The sequence below is a fragment of the Xyrauchen texanus genome, chromosome 28 (genome assembly GCF_025860055.1).
Source record: "Xyrauchen texanus isolate HMW12.3.18 chromosome 28, RBS_HiC_50CHRs, whole genome shotgun sequence".
Classification (NCBI taxonomy): domain Eukaryota; kingdom Metazoa; phylum Chordata; class Actinopteri; order Cypriniformes; family Catostomidae; genus Xyrauchen; species Xyrauchen texanus.
This window is the reverse complement of record NC_068303.1, coordinates 9,036,773-9,064,547: the sequence shown is the minus strand read 5'-3', so window position 1 is coordinate 9,064,547 and position 27,775 is coordinate 9,036,773. Positions and strand designations below refer to the sequence as shown.

Genomic DNA, 27,775 nt, shown 5'->3' with positions numbered 1-27,775 from the left:
TCCAAATTTACTTCATTGACTGAGCCAATGTTACTGTGACAGTAATGTGCTTGCATTGGTTATAAAGTGTAATGTCGTACATGCGAGCACTTCCTAACCTGATGCAACAAGTTTTTAGCGAGAAACTTGTCGGAAACACTTAAGTTCAAAAAGGTTGTATTCATTAACGTTAGTTGACTATATTAGTTAATATGAACCAACAATGAACAATACTTTTGAGCACTCATTAATCTTGGTTAATGTTTAAATAATAAGGGCTGAAAAAGTATTATTAAATTTACGTTTCTGAAAATAATAACTAATGCATTAATAAAATTACCAAAACATTGATAAAATAAAAGTTGCATATGCTAATATTAGTTAATGCGTCATGAACTATGAACTAAAATTAACAATTTTATTTTCATACTGTAATGAATAAAAATGAATAAATGCTGTACACATGTATTGTTTATTGTTAGTTCATGATACCTAATACATTAAACCCATAACTGTGTGACACAACATAATTACAGTTCAATACAGGCAACAGTCGGGATCTGAAAGTAAATATCCCATTCATTTTCTCCATAGGCGAATCAATTTTTAATGATAACTTGTAACACTACTGTGACCTACCGTGAGCTCTGAGTTTGTTAATCAAGCAACCTAGTCTCATAGAATAAATGTTACTATACAACATTTTTACAAACTGAGTTTTACGTTCTGCTTTCTATGTTTTGCTGCAGTTTCCTGGTGAAATGAACACTAGAGGTGCTAAAACAACTGTGCATTTTATTCACTTTCTCACAAATCACAGGTACTATGGTTGTTAAACACACATTTTTGGCTTTTTAACTCACACCCTGCTATGTTATGATATCTAAACACTTTTAACACTTCTATTACAGACCCACTTACATTTACACACATACATCAGGTGAGCTACACAGCTTCTGTGGTAGCTCACCTGACAGAGCGTTAGACTTTGAACTTGGAGATCCAGCTTCAAACTCAGCCAAGGATGCTCGAAATGAAAGGGAAAAGTGAAACAACACGAAATGATGTGGTTGCTTCAGTAAATGTGCTTTTCATGTCAAATTTGCTTTTAAAACACTCGGTTAGGTTTAGGCGTTGGTTAAGGGTAAGGATGTCTGTTTTGTTCACCTCTCATTTATCTTTTAGGACACTATTGGTTAGGTTAAGGCTTAAGGTTTATGTTAGGTAGGTACATTTTACTCATCAAAACACCCATCTAATATTCACCTTAAAAACATACTCATTCCCTCAAGAAAGACTTTAAGAACACACACTATACTTTTGTCTTTTTGACACACTGGGAAAGCTAAACTTGTGAGCAATAAACTTGTGAGCTGATCTCAGCTTGTTGGGTTCAAGGACCGACCCAAACTGTGAATCGCCGTGAGGACACCGTGAAAAAAATGCTTCCAATAAACCTCAAGTCTTGATATTGTTTTACACTCCCTAAGAACTGTGGAGAGTGTGAGGAATAGTTTCATCAGCCAATGGGGGCATTCGGCTCAGCACTTCTGCTGACACACATACTGTATGTCTGGTCCCATTCAATGCTTGAGAGAGAGCTAAATTCAATCATTGTCATATTGATCTTTCACAATGCATTTCTTCTGACACTGGCCTAGTGTAACACTTTCTGCGTTTAGAAGACTAAGCATTATTGAACATGCAATAACTTCAACAGTTTGCTAAAAAATATCTAACAGCCCTGTGGCAGGGCGGAGGGCGGGCCGGGTCGTGATTATACACACCCGGTCCCTTATCAGGCTAATTAAGCCTCCGAGAGGGATAAAGGCCGATGGCAGACGGTGGTGCGATGAGAGAGAGATAGTTTACGGACATGTCCGTCATGTGTGTGTTTGTGTCTTCTGTTTAAGTTCATCATTAAAATATTATTTATGTCGACAAGCCGGTTCTCGCCTCCTCCTTTCCATTGAACAACGTTACAAGCCCTTATTCCTCATGAAAGTGTGTTTTGTAATCACAAAAGAGATCTCTGTAAAATCTCAATTGTTTCTCCTAGACAGCATTGAGATTAAAGCAAATGGAGAGATTTGTTTAAATATTCTTCTTCTCAGATTTTTCTCCTGGGAAAAAGACCCCAGTAATCTCACATGTGTTTCTCTAGAGATTCTGAAGATATCGCAATAATGTCTTAAACTGTGCTCATATTTTCCAACATACCAAAGATTTTAGGTTAAAATATAGATGTATAAGGAAAGTTTATATCTTAGGTCTTCTCATTGGTCACCAATTCCAAAACCATTTTAATCACATTTTTGGTTTGACTAGTTCCTTTTAAACTGTGTGTGTGACAAATACATTTATAAAAGTACACATTAAATTTATTCTCACAATTTACACTGATGAGCCAAAACATTATGACAACTCACTGGTGAAGCGAATAACATTGATCATCTCCTAACAAGGCCACACGTCAAGGTCTGGGTAGATTAGATGGAAAGTGAACAATCAGTTCTCGTAGTCAACGAATGTGTCACAACACACAGTGCATTGCACCCTGTTGCGTATGAGTGCCCATGATGACCCCTGTTCACCATCGAAAGTGGGCATGTGAGTGTCGGAACTGGACCATGGAGCAGTGGAAGAATGTCACCTGGTCTGATGAGTCCCGTTTTATTTTACATCAAGTGGACGGCCATGTAGGTGTGCAGTATTTCACTGGGGAAGTGATGGCACCAGGGTGCACTGTGGGAAGACAACAAAACTGTGGAGGGAGTGTGATGCTCTGGGCAATGTTCTGCTGGGAAACCCAGGGTCCAGCCATTCATGTGAATGTCAATTTGACACCTACCTAAACATTGTTACAGACCAGGTACACCCCTTCATGGCAATGGTTTTCCCTGATGGAAGTGGCCTCTTTCAGCAGGATAATGACTCCTGCCACACTGCACACTTTGTTTGTGATTGGTTTGTGAATGGTTTGAGGAACTTGACGAATAGTTAAAATTCCCCAGATCTCAATACCATTGAGCATCTGTGGGATGTGCTGGATCAACAAGTCCAATCCACGGCATCTCCCCTCGCAACTTACAGGATTCGAAGGATCTCTTGCTAATGTGTTGGTGCCAGATTCCACAGGACACCTTCAGGGGTCTTTTAGAGTCCATGAGCTTGATGTACACATATGGTGTCTGAGCAAATAAGACATTTATAAAGATGAGCATGGAAATGAGTATGAAAAGGTACTTATCCATGATAGGTTCTGCATATCAAACGGCTAACAAAAAATCAAAAGCAAAATCCTTGATATTTAAAGAGGGAGGGGGAAAATTTTCCTTGGGAAGCAGGTTTGCTCTAATATTGTCATTTACACAGCGCCACTCTAAAATCTGTTTCATCAACACACATGCCTAATTACATAGCATGTGTGAAGTCATTATAAAACACTTCGTCAGCTTTGGGATTCTCTCATATTCCAACATACAGATGAGAGGTTTCAGCTCTGTAATTACACGTAAAAGACAGGCTGCGTCCAAATTCCTGTACTCTTAAAGTATCAGGTTTCCCACAATCATGAAAAACCTCAAATTGAGAGATCTGCAAACAAATTATGCCATCCTTTTAATTTAAAATATTGCTTTTTTCATGCTGTGTAGCAGGGAAGTATACATACTGTAGTTGTATGTAAAACTAAACTAGGGATATTTAACCCTGCCCCCCAAACTGCACATAGCTTCTTCCAGTTGAATAGAGATGTGACCGTCAATAAGGGAATAGCGGTTCCAGCTCTGCTCTCTGGAGAAGGGGCACCACAAAGCCACTAATACCTCCCACAAGCCTTTTTGTCTGCACAGACAAGCAGCTGCCTTTCTCCTCTGCTATTCACTACTGTATATAATATCTCTGCAGGAGCATCAGTCGCAACAGAGGAAGGACTATAAATCCCAGGGCGAATGGAGCCGATGCCTGCCTGCTCTATGTTAAAGCTCTTTATGAGACACCAGCAGTCACCATTACAGTTACTGACCCCTGACATCTCAGATGATAAGGAATTCCGGGCCTGCAATGAAATGCTCTGACATACAGCAGCAGTCATGCTGTGCCTTAAAGCGACTTTATACTGTATGTGCAAAAAGCCTATTTTGTTATCAAAACATTGTTCACAAATGTTGCCATTTTTTTTGATCATTTTGGCTATGCTAATGCCAATGGCATACATTTTTCCAATGGTGTGTATTTTGGGTTGAATTTTTCAACCTTATTTCAACTTTAGTTCCTAAAATAAGTCTATAATACACTGTGTACACAAAATAGTTATACTCAGGACCTTCAGGACAAACATGCTGTTACGTCTGAATAATGAGGCTGACGAAGAGATGCGGATCCAAACGCAGTTTGAGTTTATTTGGTAACAAAACACTAAATGAACAAAAGAACAACCCACGATGGGGAAAAGAAACATAAACTAGATAAGGTAACCACGGTAGAGACAAACAGGGAACAAGGGAGAGACGCAAACATCAGGCAAACATCAAACAACGATTGACAAAGACTGAACAAAGACACGGGGTATAAATACACAGACAGGGAAAAAAGGGACCAATGAAAGAACAGAACTCAAACAAGATAACAATGTGATTAACAGAAACCAAAGGCAAATTAACAAGGGCAGGTGAAAACAATGAACAGAGGAAAACACGAACGCTAACAAAGAGACTATGGAATTACATAAGGGACTAAAGTGAAAACTGAGAAATGCAAAAGTGACAACAAATGTAAACAAAAGGGCAACAGAGAAACAAGACAGGGTAATCGTTACATAGCCCCCCCTTTAAAGATCGGATTCCAGACGATCCTAACAAACACACAACAAAAGACAAAAGTCCATAAGAACAACATGAGGGCACCAGGGGCAAACAGACAGTACAAGTGGGCACATAGGTAGACAGGCAGAACAGGGGGGAACACTGGGCAGGCAGGAAATCCGGGGGCAGACAGGCAGACCAGGGGGGGCACAAGAACAAGGAGGCAGTCCGAGGGGCACAGAGGGCAGGCAGGAAGTCCGGGGGGGGCCACGAGGGGAAATGAGACAGTCCACGAGGGCGCAAAGGGAGATGCGACAGTCCACGGGGGGCACAAAGGGAGATGAGACAGTCCACGGGGGCACAAGGGACAACCAGGCAGTCCATGGGGGCACAAAGGGACAGGTTTGGGAGGCCGGGGTGGTATCGACCGGGCGGGGACAGGTTTCAGTGGTCTGGGAGCTGGCCACAGGGCAAGGACAGGTTTGGGGGACCAGGGAGGAGGCCAATGGACAGGGACTGGGTCAGGAGGCCTGGGGGAAGGCCTCAGGACGGGAACAGGGTCAGGAGGCCTGGGTGGAGGCCACCGGACAGGGACTGGGTCGGGGGGCCTGGGAAAAGGCCACGGGACTGAGGCTGGCAGAGCCGTGTGAGGCGGAGCCAAGGAGGACTTCGGAGGCGGAGCCATAGAAGACTTAGGAGGCGGCGACAAAGGAGGCTTAGGCAGGGCCATGGCAGACTCAGGTGGTAAGGCCTTGGGCAGGTCAGGAGGCGGAACAGAGTTGGGCGGAGCCAAGGGAGGCGGAGCCGAAGAAGGCTCTGAAGACGGAGCCAATGGAGGCTTCGGAGGCGGAGCCGGGAGAGGCTCGGGAGGCTCCGGAGGAGGAATTGAAGGAGGTTCAGGAGGCGGAGCCGAAGGAGGCGAGGGCGATGAAGGCTCTGAAGACGGAGCCAATGGAGGCTTCGGAGGCGGAGCCGGGAGAGGCTCGGGAGGCTCAGGAGGTGGAGCTGAGAGAGGCTCAGGAGGCGGAGCCGAGGTAGGCGGCTCCGTGGGAGGCTCTAGGAGCGGAGACCAGGAAGACTCTGGAGTCTCTGGGGGTAGAGACGTAGGAGGCTCTGAGGGTGGAGCCGCCAAAGGCTTGAGTGGCTTGAGAGGCGGTGCCGGAGGAGGCTCGGGAGGCAGAGCCATAGGAGGCTCTGAGGGCGGTGCCGTCGAAGGCTTGAGTGGCTCAAGCTGCGGAGCCGTAGGAGGCTCGGGAGGCGGTGCCATCGAAGGCTTGAGTGGCTCGAGAGGGAAAGCCGGAGGAGTCTCGGGAGGCGGAGCCATAAGAGGCTCGGGAGGCTCTGAGGGCGGAGCCGTCGAAGGCTTGAGTGGCTCGAGAGGGAAAGCCGGAGGAGTCTCGGGAGGCGGAGCCATAAGAGGCTCGAGAGGTTCAGGAGGCGGAGCCCTGGGTGGCTCGAGAGGTTCGAGGGGCGGAGCCCTGGGAGGCTCGAGAGGCTTGAGGGGCGGAGCCCTGGCAGGCTCGAGAGGCTTGAGGGGCGGAGCCCTGGCAGGCTCGAGAGGCGGAGTTCTGGAAAGCTTGGGAGGCTTGAGAGACGGAGTCCTGGAAGACTCGAGACTTGAGGGGCGGAGCCCTGGTTGGCTCAAGAGGGTTGAGAGGCGGAGCCCTGGAAGGCTCGAGAGGCTTGAGAAGCGGGGTTCTGGGAAGCTCGGAGGGCGGAGCTCTGGAAAGCTCAGGAGGCTTGAGAGACGGAGCCCTGGAAGACTCGAGAGGCTTGAGAAGCGGGGTTCTGGGAAGCTCGGAGGGCGGAGCTCTGGAAAGCTCAGGAGGCTTGAGAGACGGAGCCCTGGAAGACTCGAGAGACTTGAGAGGCGGAGCCCTAGGAGGCTCGGGAGGCTTGAGAGGCGGAGCTCTGGAAGGCTCGGGAGGCGGAGCTCTGGAAAGCTCGGGAGGCGGAGCTCTGGAAAGCTCGGGAGGCGGAGCTCTGGAAAGCTCGGGAGGCGGAGCTCTGGAAAGCTCGGGAGGCTTGCGAGACGGAGCCCTGGAAGACTCGAGAGACTTGAGAGGCGGAGCCCTAGGAGACTCGAGGCTTGAGGGGCGGACCCCTGGTAGGCTCGAGAGGCGGAGCCCTGGAAGGCTCGAGAGGCTTGAGAGGCGGAGCTCTGGAAAGCTCGGGAGGCGGAGCTCTGGAAAGCTCGGGGGGCGGAGCTCTGGAAAGCTCGGGGGGCGGAGCTCTGGAAAGCTCGGGAAACTCTGAAGGCTGAGCTCTGGAAACTCTGAAGGCTGAGCTCTGGAAAGCTCGGGAAACTCGGATGGCTGAGCTCTGGAAAGCTCGGGAAACTCGGATGGCTGAGCTCTGGAAAGCTCGGGAAACTCGGATGGCTGAGCTCTGGAAAGCCTCGAAACTCGGATGGCTGAGCTCTGGAAAGCTCGGGAAACTCGGATGGCTGAGCTCTGGAAAGCTCGGGAAACTCGGATGGCTGAGCTCTGGAAAGCTCGGGAGGAGGAGCCCTGGAAGGCTCGAGAGACTTGAGACTTGGGAGGCGGAACCCTAGGGGGTTCGAGAGGCGCTGGCTCTTGGACGGTCACGGCCATTGGCACTGGCACTGGCTCTTGGACGGTCGAGGCCACAGGCGCTGGCTCAGGGACGGTCGAGGCCACAGGCGCTGGCTCAGGGACGGTCGAGGCCACAGGCGCTGGCTCAGGGACGGTCGAGGCCACAGGCGCTGGCTCAGGGACGGTCGAGGCCACAGGCGCTGGCTCAGGGACGGTCGAGGCCACAGGCGCTGGCTCAGGGACGGTCGAGGCCACAGGCGCTGGCTCAGGGACGGTCGAGGCCACAGGCGCTGGCTCAGGGACGGTCGAGGCCACAGGCGCTGGCTCAGGGACGGTCGAGGCCACAGGCGCTGGCTCAGGGACGGTCGAGGCCACAGGCGCTGGCTCAGGGACGGTCGAGGCCACAGGCGCTGGCTCAGGGACGGTCGAGGCCACAGGCGCTGGCTCAGGGACGGTCGAGGCTACAGGCGCTGGCTCAGGGACGGTCGAGGCTACAGGCGCTGGCTCAGGGACGGTCGAGGCTACAGGCGCTGGCTCAGGGACGGTCGAGGCTACAGGCGCTGGCTCAGGGACGGTCGAGGCTACAGGCGCTGGCTCGGGGACGGTCGAGGCTACAGGCGCTGGCTCGGGGACGGTCGAGGGCTCAGGCTCGCTCACAGTGACATGCGTGGGCTTTAGCTCGCTCACCGTGACATGCGTGGGCTCTGGCTCGCAGACCGGGCTGGCGCTGGCCGGAGGCGGAAGCCCGTCTTCTCTCCTCCTCCGGGCAGACGCAGTGGCCGCGCTGGCTCATGGAAGGCGACTGGCATGGGGACGGGCTCGCTGACAGGTGGGGCTGGTGCGACAGGAAGCGCCAAGGACGATTGGGGAGTCACCACAGTGGGAGGAGAGGTGGAATCCTCCTCGGCGAAGACCACGGTGTAGGGTGAGCCGCAGACCAGTAAGGTCGCCTCCAGGAAGTCGTGGAGAGTCCAACCAAGCGTTGCCGGCGGCAAACGCTCCCTGAGCTGAACCGTGTAAAGTGTCCCTGAAGAAGACCACCAGGGCTGAGTCCGAGAAGTCTGTGAACTTCGCCAGCCGAGGAAGTCGCTGATGTGGTCTTCAACAGGGCGGCCCTCTTGTTTGAGGTTGAGCAACCGGCAGTTGGCCCGTATAACTGCTGGATCCATAGTGGTCGATCGTTCTGTTACGTCTGAATAATGAGGCTGACGAAGAGATGCGGATCCAAACGCAGTTTGAGTTTATTTGGTAACAAAACACTAAATGAACAAAAGAACAACCCACGATGGGGAAAAGAAACATAAACTAGATAAGGTAACCACGGTAGAGACAAACAGGGAACAAGGGAGAGACGCAAACATCAGGCAAACATCAAACAACGATTGACAAAGACTGAACAAAGACACGGGGTATAAATACACAGACAGGGAAAAAAGGGACCAATGAAAGAACAGAACTCAAACAAGATAACAATGTGATTAACAGAAACCAAAGGCAAATTAACAAGGGCAGGTGAAAACAATGAACAGAGGAAAACACGAACGCTAACAAAGAGACTATGGAATTACATAAGGGACTAAAGTGAAAACTGAGAAATGCAAAAGTGACAACAAATGGTAAACAAAAGGGCAACAGAGAAACAAGACAGGGTAATCGTTACACATGCACCCATTGAAACCCATTAAAACGATGCAATATTTGATCCCAGTGCCATTATCATGAATTATATGATATTATGCTTTCATTCTGGAGCCCTGGCTTCAAAATAAAAAAAAAATATATATATATTTTCCACCAGATGGCACCATTTTTCTCATGTTTAACCTATGGAGCAAATACATGCTTTTTTCCTATTTTCTGTTTGCTGTATTATAGAACACTGCAGACCAACTGAGTAAAGTATGCAGTTAAAATTGTGTGGGTGTGTTGGAAAGGATGTCAGATTGTGTTTTGTTTAACTTGTGCTTTGCACATTTTTTGCAAAGCACAAATGTATTTTTATTTTTATTTTTTAAAGTAAAACAGAAAATTCAATCGGAAGTTATACAAGATGGGTCTTGGTATTTAATTTTATTTGATCATGAAAAATGTGATTTGATATTATTAGAAGTGCTTGCTAGGCAAGCATCATTATTACTGTAATATTGTTTATCCTTAGGATTAAGGATTCGAACAAAGCTCTAATCCTAAATTTTAAAGGAATGTTCAAGTTTTAATGGAAAGCTCAATCTACAGATTTTGTGACATATTGTTGATTACCTTAAATAACTATTTGGACTCGTCCCTCATTTATTATATAAAAAGCTAAAATTGTGGTTACAGTAAGGCACTTACAATTAAATGTTAACGTGGCCAGTCCATAACGTTTCAAAATTATAGCCACAAGATATAAACATCATATTGTATGTGTTAACGTGATTTTAGTGTGTAAAATCAGGTAATTACCAGCTTTTACAGTGTTTATCAGATTACTGGGTTTACTAGTACTGCATTCTCATGAAAACAGAATTGTAATGCTAGTAAGTGCTTTGATCACACTAAAATCATGTTTACATTTACACATTTGGCAGACACTTTTATCCAAAGCGACTTACAGTGCAATTATTACAGGGACAATCCCCCCCAGAGCAACCTGGAGTTAAGTGCCTTGCTCAAGGACACAATGATGATGGCCTTGGGGTTCGAACCAGCAACCTTCTGATTAACAGCCCTGTGCTTTAGCCACTACGCCACCACCACTTATACACATTATAGTTATGTCTATACTTTTGAAGCCATACACTTACATTTTAAGTGCCTTAATGTAACTATTATTTTTTTTTTTTCATTATTTTTTTTTTAACTGGGATGTTCACATTTTTGTTCTTTTCTTTTTTGCATGGCATATGCTAACACTGGTTAAAACAAGCCCATAGACTTACACTGAAGGAGGGAGAAGAATATAAAAAATATCAGTCTTGGGGTGAATTTTTTTTATCTTGGACCGGTAAGCAACCCAATATATCCTAGCAATTACACCCTATAGCAATCACCCAGAACACCCAACAACCACATAGCAGTGCATTAAAACACTCAGAACACACAAGTGGCCTCTGAAAATTGTTTCAGAGGTGGAAAAAGTTGTTACATTTTAATGAAAGATTATAAAAGCAAACATTTTGTTTGTTTGTTTGTTTGTTTGAATCATGCACAGTAAGAATAGGGACATATATTAAGAAAGTTAACAGGGTAAATTTTGATTTCATGATGTTTACAAAAACAAATAAGTAAATTAGATTTCTGTGAATGAAAATAAAAGCAGGGGGAGAGTAAGTCTAGTACTGGTTTGTAATTCGAGAATTGGTACATCCAAGTTAGAGGGGCTTTATTTCACTATTGAATTAGAGGCGCTGATTGTAAAAGGGGATGGAAGCCAGTGTCGCAGGTAATGCAAGAGATAAAAAATAAAAAAAAATCAATCAATAATTAAGACTCAGATGAAACATGCTCAGCTCATATTAACAACACACATTCAAGCAATATCAGCACTGGAGGCCAGCCAAACAACTCGATGCTGCTCACATTTTGAAGCATTTCCTGTACCGTTACCTTGTACAGACTTTATGTATTCAACTGGTTATGTTTTAAAGAGACAAAAACTGCAGCACTGCCGACAGCCCAAAATCGCTGAAGCAGTCGAGTTTTCCAATCATACACTCTTATACTGCCTCCTGATAAAGCGGAAGGGGTTTCAGTTAGTCTATGTTTGAATGTTTGAATTGTGCTTTTCTAGCTTAAATGTATTAAAAGCCACATATAAGCCTCATAAAAAAAGAAAGTATATTCCTCCCTTCCAAAAAGGCTTAGAGATCCAAGGTCAACACAGTGTGAAAAACCTGTTTTCATTCAGAACAAGTTTAAATAAATAAATAAACAGAATGACTTTCATGACATTTATGTATGTAAACAGTTCCTTAACGTCAACATTGCAGTGACCTTTGCAAGTGCTCAATGAAATAAAACATATACTTAAAATATTGGAAAATAAATGAATGGTACATAACTGTAAAAATAGAATTTTACACCAGCGGACATATTACACTAGCAAGAACAGTGTAAGCAGGATAGAAAGCAGTGTAAGGGATTAGACTGAACTCACAGCCAGGATAATCTGCAAGGAACTGTGAGCCACCTCCATAAACTGATATTCCAGCAGACAGCCAGCGATGCTGATGTAGCGATGGTCCTCCGGGGCCCAGGAGGGAGGAGGGGTCACAGGAGTCACCCTGCACCCCGGGCCGTTCTCCATCCACCAGGAGCGATGCATGGAGATGTTAAAGGTCATGATCAGGTCTGTGTCCTGTGGGAGAAGATGAGTCAGAGAAGAAACTCTATTAAACATCACCTCAAGTAAAATATCTGGTTTATAAATTATAAGATATACATTTAAATGCTTTATGCATTATCTGTTTTGCCACACAGTAGCTACCCTGCTCAAAAAACTGTTTAAACCAGCCTAAGATGGTTTACTGTTCTTAGATGTTTTAAGCTGGTCTTCCAGGCTGGCCAAGCTGGTCTTCAGCTGGTCTCCCCTCCAAAACCAACCAAAAGACCAGCCTGGGAGACAAGCAAACCAGCCAAGGCTAGATTAAGCTGTTTTAAAAAAATAATTCATAAGGGGATACCCAATCTGAGAAATATAATCCTAACATCAGTTCAATCATAACAATTCACTGAAAGATTTAGCATGTTAATTTGGGTATAACATATTGATATGATATTGGTCTTGATGGACTAGATCTGCTGCTACTGCACATCAAGTATGAACACTTGCTACTGCTAGACCAGACACAGATACACTGTGTTAAGCATGTGGAAATGCTGCTGCACAATTTGAAAAACCCAAGACATGCTGCATCAAGCATGTATTACATGCTGTTGTACTATTAGATATAAATACGATCCCTATGTTGCAGATCTAGACCAGTGGAGCTGGGGAGGTGGAGGGTTTCAGAGAATACTCTTGGAGTGCACTACAGTGAAACTGGTTACTTGCAAACTGTGAAAATGTACATGTTAGCAATTTGATTGGCAACCAAATCACACATGGAAAACAGGAAAATATACATGTATTCTTACATAACGTTTGGACTAGCAAACGTACATTGTCTTACTTTGCACAGACCCCGAAATGAACAATAATGACGGATTTACAGCATCTAAACATCATCACTTTATGTATTAATAGTCTTATGTACAAATGTTTATGTATGCTCTTTTAATCGATTAATATTGAATTAATGGAATTAATCAGTTAATGCCATTGTATTTATAATAAATTAGATTAGTTAACATTTATTTAACATAGTTGACATTATAATATGACGTTTTAACAGTTCATTCAGTTCTGTGTGATTTCTGCTGCCCTATTCAACGTTTAAAAGGATTATATCACATTAACCAAGACTAAACCTTAAAATGTTAAAATGAATAAAAACTGTGCTGTTTAATGATTCATCAAGCATTTAATTTAATTATGTTTGCCAGGGGACACAAAAGGAGTTTTCAGAATACGCCAAAAAATGTAATAAATAAACAAATGAACCAAAAAAGCATCATAAAACAATAATAAAATTAATTCATTTATTTTGTTCACTAAAATCGAAATCTTCAGATAGAACTATTTAGAGGAATAGACCCAAATTCAAGCCTTTTATTCAACAATCTCCATTTCTATGGGGGCCTGGGTAGCTCACCAAGTTAAGATGCTGACTACCACACCTGGAGTCCCAAGTTCGAATCCAGGGCGTGCTGAGAGACTCCAGTCATAATGTTACAAATATTAACTTACAAAAATCTACATATATTAATAAGATCAGGCTGGGGATGAATCAAATGAATCTTGTTCTGACCCAATTCATTTACATGAAACACTAACATGAATTGAACATCCTAATGCTCCATATGGGAGTTACTGGAAAAGCTAAACTGTTTTTAACTTGCTTGCTTTAACTTGCTTTTACGGTAGTTTCTCCTCAACCCTGAAGCACTGTTAGTAGTTGTTCTTGCACCAGACTAATTTCAATTATGTATTCAAGTGTATGAAATGTTATGCTCTGAATGCTGACTTATTTAACAATGTAGGTCAAATAACAAGCACTCTAGAATATTTTAATCAAGCTTAATCTAGTCCACTCTGATATACTGTATTGACGGCTGTGAGAGCAAAGCATTTCTCCCCTCTGAGATGGCTCCACTTCTAACCGCGAGAAATGTACTGCTCTTTAAAATTATTTTATGTTAAAATAATAATCTATTGCAGTTTGCGATCATTATTTAATAAGTCAAACTTTGTCTCATTTGGGAAATAAGATCTCTTGCAGCAATTGAAGGGCTTGTGTTTTGCTGTATCATTAATCAGTTTAAAGCTTTAAAACATCTTGTGGAGCAATTATTTAAGTGGCCTCTTATGCGGTTAATTCTGAGACATCAAAGTGACTCACAGAGCACAAACCAGCCAACACACACTTAAATGCAGCATGACATTAATTCAAAAATCAAGTGGTCGGAAGAAATCACATTTCTCAAATCCCAAATTCACTTTTGTGGGCCATTTTTCAGCCTTAATGATCTGAATGCTGCCGTGTGAAGTATTTGCAATACCTTTGGTCATTTGAGTGAATGCCAGTTATACAAGCAGAGGATTATTCAGCAGGGCTTTCAGATATAAGCATATGCAATGAGAACAGATTCAAACAAATCCATCAGTCTTAAGAAATGGACATAGACACAAAATGAGCAGCGAGAAAAAATAGAAGAAAAACAAGAAAGAGAGAAACTCAGAGAGAGAAAGTAGTATGAACGTTTGACTTGCAGCATGAAGTCTGTTTCACTTTGCAGCTTATATCCTGGAAATTAACCACTGACATAAAGGGTTAGTTCACCCAAAAATGAAAATTCTCTCACCATTTGCTCACCCCCATGCCATCCCAAATGTGTAGGACTTTCTTTCTTCTGCTGAACACAATTTTTTTTTTAGAAGAATGTCTAAGTTCTGTAGTTCCATACAATGAAAGTGAATGGTGGCCAGAACTTTGAAGGTACAAAAAGCATATAAAGGCAGCATAAAAGTTATCGAAACAACTCCAGTGGTTTATTCCACATCTTCAAAAGTAATATGATATTTGAGACATCTGGATTACTTTTATGCTGCCTTTATATGCTTTTTGGAGTTTCAAAGTTCTGGCCACAATTCATTTGTATTGTATGGACCTAGAGAGCTGAAATGTTTTTCTCAAACCTTTGTTTGTGTTCAGCAGAAGAAAGAAAGTCATATACATCTGGCATGAAGGGTAAGTGAATAATGAGAACATTTTCTTTTTTTGGGAGATCTATCCCTTTAAGAAAGTAAGAGATAATCTGACTGACATGTAACAAGTCCAGTCACCATTTGTGTTGTTTATAATGTTTGTTCCCGCACACAGTAATGCAAGAACGCACGTTAAGCATGTTCAACCAGGCAGCATGTTTGCCAAGTCCTTGCATTTGCGTCCACATACTTGCTTAGAATTTGTTCCTAAATCTGAAATAGATAATACCACATTAATAGACCGACATGGAAAAAACTCCAACATGTGGTGTGGCTGTCTTCGCGAATGCTGTACAGAAAACAACAAATAAATAAGAAGAATTCAGCAGAAATGTCTGTAGACTTTGTGTTCAGAATTTCTGTCCGTCCAAAAGTAATATGCAGAGATTATTTTACAGATAAAAAACATAGCAGAAAATACATCTTTGCTTGTGAATATCTATTTTGCACTGACTTGCAGAAGTTGTGTTGCAGTTGGGCAATCTGATTGCAGCTTTCAATTTTCACTATCTGTGGGCTGTGGCTGAAACTTGTAAGAGAAATAAACAGCCTAACCCTCACACCTACAGATAAATGAGAGTATACATTTGATGCCTGCACTGCGAGACTATTCTCCATAAACACCTTCTAAAGAGCAGTGATCTGACATTTTCAAGGCCCTACAAGTGTAAATACTTGCCACTGAGCTTGTTGGCATGCACTGTAGGTAAGCTCAAACTGAAACTCCCCATGAGACATTTTCCTTCTAAACTAAAACTAACAACATAGAACTATAGCTGCTTAAGAACAAAAAAGAAACACAAACAATTTTTGTTTCCACACAAACAAAAAGTGGCTCTTTAGCATTTGTAGAAATTTGCCTCCAGTGTTTTTTTTTTTAAAAGGGGACCTATTATGCAAAATTCACCTTAACATGGTGTTTGTACATACATGTGAGTCGGTAGTGTGTGTACACAGCCACCTTACAATGCTAAAAGTCCACCCACTCCACTTATAGTTCTATAAATCAGTGTGTCAAAATGAAAGGTTTTCGTTTCTGCTTTAAAGTGACATCACGTTAGAGCAGGCCTCGCCCACGACTGGAGACGGACTCCACCCTATTATCATAGACGCTCCCCTGAGTGATCTACACACAGTCCACATTTTTTTTCTGTGCTGGAGCAGATACAGTGAGAAGAATAATGTCTCAGCTTCGTAAGCATCATAAATGTTCTGTTGTTTGCTGTAAAAGTGAACATAAGAGTCTTCATGTACACCCAGCATCAGAGCCACTGAAGACACTGTTTTGTTTTTGAAGGAAATGTGCCCCAAAACATACAAAAACGTGTGAATGTTTCTGCAAAACATTTTACTTCAGACTGCTTGTGAATGAGTGTCAGTATAAAGCAGAATTTTTGTAATATTTGATTCTCAAGCATGGATCAGTACCAACCGTTTGTGTTCCAGCTTTATATCCTGAAGATGTAAGTATCGCACTTTATATTATATGAATGTTTGCAAATCGCCTTTCCGAATGTGCTTATTAGCTGATTCCACGGCTAATGTGGCTAAAGTGACCTTTGTCTCTAATTGTATTCACAGAGACCAGAGCTATGTCATTATTTTACATTTTTAACCCGTAGGTTAACTGTCAGTTACCATTGTCTCTAATTGTATTCACGGAGACCAGATATACAGTAAACATATATTCATAAATATATGGCTGAACTCCGGTATTTACGCTGTCAGTCATATTTGTTCTGATTTGTTGTTGCTGTAGTATCCGAAGCACGAGCTGTAAAGGCACAGCCCTCTTCCTGAAAGAGGGCGGGGAGCAGCAGCTCATTTTAATTTAAAGAGACAGACACGAAAACCGTAAGTTCCCCTTCTGTCGCTCTCTCCACGTTGTGTCAGAGAAGCGACACTAGGGGTCTCTCTTGAGCGCCGATATTCACCTCTGAACTATGAAAAAAGGCCAATGAGAGTTGGCAACCAGTATTTGCATGTCCGCCTCGGACATACGGGTATTTAAGCGGCGCAAATACGGGAGTTCATTCAGAAAATTTCTTCGAGCCGATGGTCGGTGTCTGCAACTGCTGCATACTACACACCGAGTTCCTGTCATCCCTCTGCTGCATAACTGTTGGAGTCCACGGCGCACAACAGCGGCTTTCTCCTGTTTGCACGGCTGTGCATTCCTGCCCCTGGGCGCATCGACAGTGCAGATTTAAAAACTCTCACAAATTTTTTCCCTAAAAGAGTGATTTTATTTAAAAGAGTAATTTCCTCTAAAAGAGCAAAACACAGTGGCGTTGAACGTCCTTTTAAGGACGCGTCTTTATAAAGATGCCCTTCCGCCCCTGTGTTGTTTCTGGATGCGGTAGAGTGCTCTCCGCTTCCGACGGCCACAGGCGCTGTCTCGTGTGTCTGGGTAGCGATCACACCGAGGCTGCGTTTGTGGATGGTTCATGTTCTCACTGCGAGAACATGACCATGACAACGTTGCGGTCGCGGCTTGCTTACAACCGTGAGCGATTTGGGGATGGAGGCGATTTGGGGATGGCTGCGGTTGCAGCTCCGCCGGGTACGCCCCCTCGGACCACCTTGCAAGCCCAGGCTGAGGCTGACGCACAGATGTCCGACATGCTTTCCCGGGCAGCCAACAGCGTGGGCTTGGATTGGAACCCTCCATCCTCCCCACAGCCATCACGGCTGGATGACTGGTTCCTGGGGTCTGCGCCGCCACAGCCTCACCCCCGGTTCCGCTTTTCCCGGAAGTGCATGACGAGCTGACGTCTTCGTGGAGAGCACCCCTCTCCACTCGTCACACCGCCACAGGCTCGTCCGCCCTCGCTACCCTCGACGGCGGAGCGCGCCACGGGTACGCGGCGATTCCCCAGGTGGATAGGGCGGTTGCGATCCATCTATGCCCCGGTACCCCTTCTACCTGGCGAGGTCGCCCCGTACTCCCTTCCCGGACCTGTAGAGCAACCTCCTCGCTGACAGCAAAGGCCTACAGCGCCACCGGACGCGCCGCTTCCGCCCTGCATGCCATGGCTCTCCTGCAGGTCCACCAAGCCAAGGCACTTCGCAACATGCACGGGGTGGCCCTGATCCCGACACGCTGCAGGAACTGCGCTCAGCGACCGACCTCGCCCTGAGAGCGACGAAGGTCACAGCGCAAGCGCTCGGGCAGGCGATGGCCACGCTAGTGGTCCAGGAACGTCAACTGTGGCTGAACATGGTCGAGATGCGTGAAGCCGACAAGACTCGCTTCCTCAACGCCCCTGTCTCCCAGTTCGGCCTCTTCGGCGACACCGTCGAGGACTTTGCCCAGCAGTACTCCACGGTAAAGAAGCAGACGGAGGCCATCTCTCACATCATGCCTCGCCGCAAGCCTGCCGCCATGGCCCATGCCCCGTCTGCTCGCCGAGGGCATCCTCCCACGGCCAGAAGACAAGCTCCTGCTCCGCCTCAACCCGGGCCCAGCTCTCAGCCCCAGCGTCGAGCAAACCACGGGAAGCGCACGCCCCCTGTCTCACGGACCCCCTCGAGGACCCGGAAGGCTCCCAGGCGCTCCTGAGACAACGCACCCAGAGTCCAAGAAGTTAGCTCCGGAGGTGGTAAGACCGCTCCGCCCCCGGTGGAGGGCCGGAGGAGAATCGCTTGTTTTTCATTTGCCGCACCCCTTAACGGGGCTGCGGTACCCAAATTCTCAATAAAAGAGCTATTTCCTTTGTCTCTGGGGCATATGGCCCGCAAATGCCATTCTCACGGCACTCTGCTTTCAGGCCTCAACAGTCCCGGCTCCATGGACGCGGTGTCCCCGCCTTCAGCCCCACGACTGTTCCCCGGCCGGCCGGTTCAGACGAGTCCAGAGGACGCCAGCATCAGACCTCCTCCTCAGTCACGTAACCCGCCCCTGCCGGGTGCGCGGAGCAAGGTAAGTGCTTTGAGTTTATTCTCAGCACCAGAGCCTCGGACGCCACGCTGCCTCCCGACACCACGCTACCTGTTCCGCACCGCTCGCGAAGCCCCACCGGTACGCCCAAAAACCCGTCCCTTTGGTGCCCCTAGCACGGAGTTTAGAGGCGTGGCTTTCACTGCCCAACCCGTCACGCTGGCTGCACCGGACCATTCGACTCGGTTACGCAATTCAGTTTGCCAGGTCTCCGCCCCCCTTCGTGGGCGTACATTTTTCCGCAGTACACGGCCAACATGCCCATTCCCTGCGCGAAGAAATCGCCTCCCTTCTATTAAAGGACACGATAGAGCCTGTCCCTCCAACCGAAACGAAGAAGGGTTTCTACAGCCCTAACTTTGTTGTACCCAAGAAAGGCGGCGGCTTACGACCGATCTTGGACCTGCGAGTTTTCAATCGGACCTTGTCCAAACTCCCGTTCAAAATGCTCACCCAGAAACAAATTCTATCTGGCGTCCGGCATCTAGATTGGTTCGCAGCGGTAGACCTGAAGGACGCGTACTTCCACGTCTCAATTCGCCCTCGACATCGACTCTTCCTACGGTTCGCGTTCGACGGTCAGGCGTATCAGTACAACGTTCTCTCCTTCGGCCTGTCTCTGTCCCCTCGCGTCTTCATGAAAGTCGCAGAGGCAGCTCTTGCCCCGCTCCAAGTAGCCGGCATACGCATACTCAATTACCTCGACAACTGGCTCATACTGGCTCACTCTCGAGAGTTACTATGCGCACTCAGCCGTTTGGGGCTTCAGGTCAACTGGAAAAAGAGCAAGCTCTCCCCAGTCCAGAGCATCTCTTTTCTTGGTCTGGAGTTAGACTCAGTCTCAATGACAGCACATCTCTCCAACGAGCGTGCTCAGTCAGTGCTGAAATGCCTCGCTTCCTTCAAGCCAGGCGCCGTGGTCCCGCTAAAACGTTTCCAACAGCTCCTGGGGCATATGGCATCCTCCGCGGCACGCACAACGTAAAAGTTACCTCTGCCTGCCGCCAGACCTTCAAACCCTGGACAGACCTTTGCTTTCTAAGGGCTGGAGTACCCTTGCAGCAGGTGTCCCGACGCGTTCTGGTCATGACCGACGCCTCCAAATTGGGTTGGGGCGCCGTGTGCAATGGGCGCCAGAGCCGCAGGCCGGTGGAACCGAGGCCCGCTGCGCTGGCACATCAACTGCCTAGAGCTGCTGGCTGTTTTTCTGGCCCTGCAGAAGTTTCTTCCGTTAATTCGGCACAAACACGTCTTAGTCAGGACATACAGCACCACGGTCGTAGCCTACATAAACCGCCAAGGCGAGTACACTCCCTCCACATGTCACAGCTCGCCCGTCGTCTCCTCCTATGGAGTCAGCAGCGACTGGAGTCACTGCGCACCACTCACATCCCCGGCAACCTCAATGTGATGGCGGACGCGCTGTCAAGACAAAGCTTGCCCGGCGGAGAGTGGAGACTCCACCCCCAGTCGGTCCAGCTGATTTGGGACCGGTTCGGCAAGGCCCAGGTAGACCTGTTTGCCTCCCAAGAAACCTCCCACTGCCCGCTCTGGTATGCCCGGACAGAGGCTCCCCTCGGGCAGATGCGCTGGCACACAGGTGGCCCACGGGCTGCGCAAGCACGCATTTCCCCAGTGAGCCTTCTTGCACAGGTGCTATGCAAGGTCAGGGAGGACGAGGAGCAAGTCACTCTGGTAGCCCCCTACTGGCCTACCCGGACTTGGTTTTCGGACCTCACACTCCTCACGACAGCCCCTCCCTGGCGAATTCCCCTGAGGAAGGACCTTCTTTCTCAGGGACGGGGCACGCTCTGGCACCCGCACCCAGACCTCTGGAACCTCCACATCTGGCCCCTGGACGGGATGCGGAAGATCTAGCCGGTCTACCATCTGCCGTCATAGATATAATCAATCAAGCCAGAGCCCCCTCTACCAGGCATCTTTACGCCCTAAAGTGGTGTCTGTTCGCGGACTGGTGTTCTTCCCGAGCCGAAGACCCGCAGAAGTGCGCAGTTAGGTCAGTGCTCGTGTTTCTTAAGGAGAGGCTGGAGAGGAGGCTGTCCCCCTCCACCCTCAAGGTGTATGTCGCCGCTATCGCGGCCCACCACAACACGGTAGACGGAAAGTCTCTTGGTAAGCACGACTTAATCGTCAGGTTCCTAAAAGGTGCCCGGAGGATAGCTCCCTCCCGGCCTAACCTGTTCCCCTCCTGGGATCTTTCGGTCATCCTTACGGGACTCCAGAGACCCCCTTCGAGCCGCTTGACTCAGTTGGACTCAGGGCCCTCTCTCTCAAGACCGCCCTGCTGATCGCGCTCGCTTCCATCAAGAGGGTCGGGACCTGCATGCGTTCTCTGTTAGCGACGCTTGCCTGGAGTTCGGTCCGGCAGACACGCTCATGATCCTAAGACCGCTGACCGGGCTATGTGCCCAAGGTTCCTACCACACCCTTCAGGGATCAGGTAGTGAACCTGCAAGCGCTGCCCCGGAGGAGGCAGATCCAGCCCTTTCACTGCTGTGTCCAGTACGTGCCTTACGTATCTACCTGGACCGCACACAGAGCACTAGACGCTCTGAGCAGCTCTTCGTCTGCTTTGGGGGACAGCAGAAAGGGAATGCTGTCTCCAAGCAGAGACTCGCCCACTGGGTTGTCGACGCCATTTCCCTGGCTTATCACACCCAGGCCGTGCCCCCCCCTTTGCGGGTCCAAGCCCACTCCACCAGAAGTGTTGCGTCCTCATGGGCACTGGCTAGGGGCACTGCCCTAGCAGACATTTGTAGAGCAGCGGGCTGGGCAACACCGAACACTTTCGCGAGATTCTACAATCTCCGAGTTGAGTCAGTATCGTCCCGTGTTCTCTCAGGTACCGAGCCCGTAGAACTCGGTGGCACGCCCACGATCTGACCGGGTGAATCGCTTGCATCTAGCCCTTCCCCTAACCAGGGGAAACAGTGCGCCTTCATTCCCAGGAGATCTCAGGTTTGGGACACTGGTTGAGTCCTCCCTAGCCCTCGTGGGTCGCAGTTCAGCGGAGGAACTCGCCGACCCAAGCCACTGCGGGTACCGCAAGCTACCCTGCACTGGTATAGGTGTTCCACAGGTAAGGCCTCCTTCGGACTCCCCCTGTGTGTAACGCCACGGTTCTGTCCCCTCTGGCGAGTGGACTCCCGTACTTCCCTTAGGCAGTCACGGCTGCCTCGGTTGCCGTGCTGTATGTTCCCCCTCTATAGGCTGGATCCACCACCGCGACCGACTTTTCCACATAGGCCCTAAGTCAGGCCTCTGATGGTTTTGCCACTTAAACTTGCCTCCCTCTCGGGTAGGCGTGGCCTCCGCAGGGTCTTCTCCGCCCTGAATAAGGGCTAAGACCCCCTTCCCTCAATGCGTGTAAGGGCCCGGCCTAAGTTGCTCTATGCGAGAAACATAGAGAGAAAAGAGGCCCGGCCAGGCTTGGCCCATTCCCAGGTTGGCGGCCAGCACCTTGTTCCCCCCTCCAGGGTAACGATAAGGAATCCTGATGGCTTAAATGGGGCATTAGGGAAGGGTACGTGCAGCCTGATACAGTTGGTCGTCCTGCACGTAAGAATACCTGCTCGCTCCTGTATCAGCAGTTCACGTACACGGCTCAGCGCGTGGCGCTTTTATAAGTGGACCCCTAGTGTCGCTTCTCTGACACAACGTGGAGAGAGCGACAGAAGGGGAACGTTTTGGCTACGTATGTAACTCCGTTCCCTGATGGAGGGAACGAGACGTTGTGTCTCCCCTGCCATGTCGCTGAGCCGAGCCACTGTTGTGGCTGGACCATTTCCGGCTCCTCAGAAAAATCCTGAATGAACTCCCGTATTTGTGCCGCTTAAATACCCGTTTGTCCGGGGGCGGGACATGCAAATACTGGTTGCCAACTCTCATTGGCCTTTTTTCATAGTTCAGAGGTGAATATCGGCGCTCAAGAGAGACCCCTAGTGTCGCTTCTCTGACACAACGTCTCGTTCCCTCCATCAGGGAACGGAGGTTACATACCTAACCTAGATGTTTTTGATTCCACCCAAAAAGAGACATTTACAACATGGTATAATAAGTGATCCGTGGGGTATTTTGAGCTGAAACTTCACAGACACATTTTGGGGAAACCTGAGACTTACATCTTGTAAAAAGGGGCATAATAGGTCTCCTTTAAGCAGAGACTGATTCGCAGTCCCCATTGTTTTCTTAAAGGCCGCTGAAGGATCAATCACTCGCCCGCCTCCGTAAATGGCTCTACTGTTTACCCAGCCATGTGGGTGATGTGATAAAGCACTTTTAATCCATTTCAAATTGCACACCAATGGCAGACATTTTGTTGACGACTCACCCAACCTGAGTGCACTGTCTATCTCAGCTTGAGTGTGACACTAGTTTTCTCAAAGATGCTCCTTAGCCTTTCAGATTTACTGAGTCCTCAATAACCCTCTCTTCCTTTTTAGAAGAACATCTTATTCTGTAGAATACAGACTGAGGCCTCGGTGCACCATAGTTTCTTATAAAAACATATACAAAGAACCTGAATAGATGGATTGATTTGTTTCCACCAATCAATATCCTTGTATAGCAGCACAGGCTAAGGCAAAGCCTTGTTTGTCCAAAGAAAAACATACGCCATGCTCAAATTATGGACGCTCTCAGGCATCATGATACAAAAAGAGTCAGAGCTATGATTAGGAACATCAAACAGCACAAAGTGCATCTGGTTTCTAACACAATTGGCCCTACGCTATTTGAATGAATGAATGAATTGCTATAAAAAGTCATATTTTTGTTTTATAATGACCATTTTTCACCATCTCTCTGACCCTTAGAAGAGAATGACCTTTTTTTTTTTTTAACGCTGCTGTGCATTTAACTTTAATGCAAACGCCCTCAGGACAAGGTTTAAAGGACTTTCCCACTTTGAATTCTTATGATTAGTTCTCATGATTAGGAATAGCTGTATTTTTAAAACAAATCTAGGAAAATGTACAATCTGTCCCATTTCATGTTTAAGAAATAGTATGTGGAAATCTAAGGGGCCGATCACATAGAATATGTTTTTTGCATTTGACAGTGCTGTTTTTAAATAGCTTTTTCTACATACACATGCGCTAGACAAATGTCTTTGACCATTGTGCCACATTTCACGTCTTTTTTTAGGGTCTCACGCTGGAGCGGAACCAGGCTTATTATAGTTTTGGATTTTAATTTAGTTTTTATTTCTATTTTATTTTCAATTTGTCATTCAGTTTAGTTTCGTTTTTGTTTGTTTTTATGTATTGTCTGTTAGCGTTAGTTTAGTTTTAGCTTTCTCAGTGTTTTCTGTTTTCAGTTTAGTTTTAGTATTTCATGGCTGCCGAAGCTTAAACTTTTACTGGTATCATTTCAAATGTCTAACGTCATTACATTTCTTAGGGCAGTCTTCTGTTACCTATATCTAGAGGCATTTTCATGTTTGATTAAGGTAGATTTTAAATGTGTCAAATTTTATAATAAAGGGTGAAGATGGGTAAGGTTTGACAGTAAAGCTTGACCCCTATTGTATCATTATGTATTTCCTAAAATGGTTAAAAAGCATTACTAATCTAATTTCTGTAAACAATGGACTTTTTGAAGTTTTAAATTAATTATTTTACATCAGGATGTGGGGAAAAGCTGATTTCATGAGCAAAAGTGTCCCAATCATGTTTAATTTTATTTTAGTTAGTTTTGAGTTATTAAAAAACATTTTATTTTAGTTTCAGTTTCTTTCCAATCATTAAAATTGACTTTATTTCAGTTATCGAAAATCTTTTCATTTAGTTTTAGTTTTAGTTTTCGTTAACGATAATACCACATATACATGATAATAAAGGAAATATTCAAAGGAATATTCCAATCCAAGTTAAGCTCAATCGACAGCATTTGTGGCATAACGATGATTACTACAAAAAATATTTATACTTCTGTCTGTAAAACTATGTTTTAACCCAGATATATTTAACTGTGTGTCGTTCTAGCTGTTTTTTCAGAGTTTTACAGTTAAGTACCAAATTTTGTAGTCAGTGTCAAGCAGGACTGGACCTTTTCTGCATATCGCGGTGCTGTTTTGTGGTCCGTTCTGCATAACGCAGCGGCTCATTTTATCGAGGCCCATTTGGCCTGTTTCGCCACGAGCCACCGGCCCGCTCGGTTCTCCCGATGACCAGTCCGCCCCTGAACGGCCAAAAAACGGCAAAGTGCGTCGGCCCACCGGGAAAATACCCGGTATGCTAGACTACCAGTCCAGCCCTGGTGTCAATTAAAAAGAATTTCAACTCTTAAAAAAATTTATCGAGACACCTGCAACATGTTCCATTCATTGTGCTTTGTCTAGCTTTTTTCAATGCGAGAACGCGTTGGGTCGTAATGGCCCCTAACATGTCAACTTTGATATAACATGTTGGAGCTGTAACCTAGCAATTCAAACAACTGTATTAACACAGATTAAGCTGTGGTGCTCATGTCGTTTCCTTATGCTGTCCTCTTTATGCTGTTTTTAAAGGGGTCATGACATGGTTTTTTTTATTGTATTATTATGTTCCCTTAGGTGCAACTATAGTATTAATATTTTTTTTTTTAAGAAAAACTTTTAAAATCTAGTGATTTATGACCTTTTCCCACCCTGTTTCTCATCCTCTGATTCAAACAGTCTGTTTTGGGGGCGTTTTCCATTTAAGACTTCAGTGTTAACGCCCACTGTTATGATTGGCTAACGTCAGTGCCTATGTATCAATTATTGACGCCCCCAGCCAGAACAATATGCAAGTAAACTAAGTAAAAACACTGTGATTATTCATAATGAATGAAATTGCGCTTTAAAAAGTAGTTTAAAGTTTAAAATAGATTACTTACAGTTTGCGTCGTCATTATTCCCAGAATAGTCGGCACGGACTTATCTTTGAGCAACAGTTTTCTGGCAAAGCCAGCATCATATTGAGATTTGTTCTCAAAACAGTCATCCTTAAAATGACTGGGACGTCCGCAAAAAATAAACTGCATCCATTTTTCCCTGACGTCTGGATCTTTCGGCAGCTTATTCAGAGGTTTTGTTTGACCACAGCCAGGAACAGCACATCTGTGTGGCATCGTAATTTTCCTGTGCACAAGTAGTCTCTGTCAGAGCTCGCTGTCCATCGACTGAACACTTGTGAGGCACACGGCGATACTGAAATGAGCGTAGTTGTCTTGCGCTTAAAGCGTAGTTATCTTGTGCTGGAGGCGGTCATATGCAAACGCTGGTACGTCACTTCTAACCGACACGTCACTTCTAACCATGAATCCAGAACGAGCTGTATTTTGAGCTTGATTAAATAAATGATTCGTTTAGAATGGGGAGGACGTCTTAAAATATTAAACTTGCAGGACGTTTTAATGATACAAAGACCTCTTATATACCAAAAGATCAAGGCAAATTTGGTTTCTCATGTCATGACCCCTTTAAAGCCATAAGAAAGCTTATACTGTATATAACATATCAAACTCAATCAATCTGATATCAAACATATGTGAGCCTCCTCTCTTTTGTTTGCCTTGTCAGACCCCAGACACACGTGTCAGTGTTTGACAGCTACTTTCTTCCTTTTTCCACAGAATGAGGAAGACATGGGCTAAATAAAGTGTATATGTAGACTCAGTCTTCTGCTCTGTTGTCTGCGTCTCTCTAATAGGTGTAATGAACATCAGGCAAGTGGATAAACGTGATCCATCAGCAGTGAAATAGCAGGACTGACTGCTCAACACATCAGCATTTCAATCTGCAACACAGCAGGGGTCCCACACACAAACGCACCCCATTACTCTCTTTCAGTCCGGGCTGGAGTCGTGGCGTCGGGAGACTTGGGGGCTTGAAAGAAGGGCTGACAGTGAGGGGTTGTCAGGACACTGTCTGGAGATGGATGAGACCACATTTCAACAAGAATTATGGTCTGACGTGCCAGCATGCTTTACAGAGAGTGATGGTGGATGGCAGTAAAGGATGTAGCTAATGCTCTGCTAAGCCAATCATTACAAAGAGCATGTTTAGGGTTCTGTAGCTTGATACCGTTGTAAATTGTTGTCTAAAAATGGTTAAACATCATATTTCAGTGGGTTTTTACACTTGGTCACATCTGTGGCATCTCAGGATCATCATTTCTGGTGGGGCACAAACAATCACTAAACCCGATTTTACGGATTTTTGAAACATTAACGGATAATTCCAAATGATGTCTGTCATATTGACATAAAAAAGAAACAAGAAAAACATTTTAAACTAGAGCATCAGTTTTGACTTTACTCTGTTTCTAACGTTACCGTTGTATGTGTTTATTCCCTGGGATTACAATGCATTAAGCAGCGTATTAACAGGCACCATCAACAATAACACCTAGTTTTATGCATCTCTTTTGTGTTTGGATTTTGAGTAGAGGCCTATAGGGTCTCTGAATTCATGACTGCATACATCAATACATGATAATAAAGTGCAAAAATGCATAATAACAAAAAGAAAGTGCATTCTTTATTCAGCCAATTATACAGCAATCAGAGCAGAATTGTCAGTTATTTAAGTGCAGTAACTGTATTAACTGAGCTTCAGAGATGTGCTTCTAATGTGACACTTTATGTTTAAATAAAAAATTCTGTAAACTTGTACCTGCAAGTAGGGGAGACCGGGGAGTGTTGTAACACTGGGTTAGTTGTAACGCTGTCAGTTTGACCAATCAGAAAAGAGCTGCGATGATGTCATCAATATGGTAGACTCCAATTTCCTTTTCGAGCTCACATGAGAAGTTGCATGTCTCTGTTAGAAACACTGAGAATTTTATAACCAAAAAACTGATTTTCAGGTAAAAAAGTATTTTTTTTTATCAAGATTATTTTTTGCCTAGCTTTCATTCTATTGTAGATACAATGTTGCAACTTATATCACCTAAAGTAGCCGTTTCTCTAGTTTAATTTCATGCTTAGCATTCATGCTAACTTTAAACCCACATACCTTAAACAGTTAGCTATGTAATGGCTGAGTTGTTGTGGGGATTGTTGTAACAGTTCATGAAAAATGTTACAACCATCCCCTTATGATGACTTTGTACTTTTTTTTGTTTTTTGTACTTTAGTATTTTTCACCTTTTTTCTAGCATGC

The 27,775-nt window shown here is 45.7% G+C and overlaps 1 protein-coding gene across 1 annotated transcript in view; it reads right to left on the bottom strand.

Annotated features, from left to right (window-relative positions):
• The window catches only part of LOC127622077 (sodium/potassium-transporting ATPase subunit beta-1-interacting protein 2-like), a 217,039-nt gene that overhangs the window by 70,368 nt on the left and 118,896 nt on the right, over positions 1–27,775 (bottom strand). Inside the window, exon 4 of the mRNA XM_052096009.1 lies at positions 11,478–11,678. Within this exon, the coding sequence (XP_051951969.1) occupies positions 11,478–11,678 (201 nt within the window). The remainder of the gene's footprint in view (positions 1–11,477; positions 11,679–27,775) is intronic.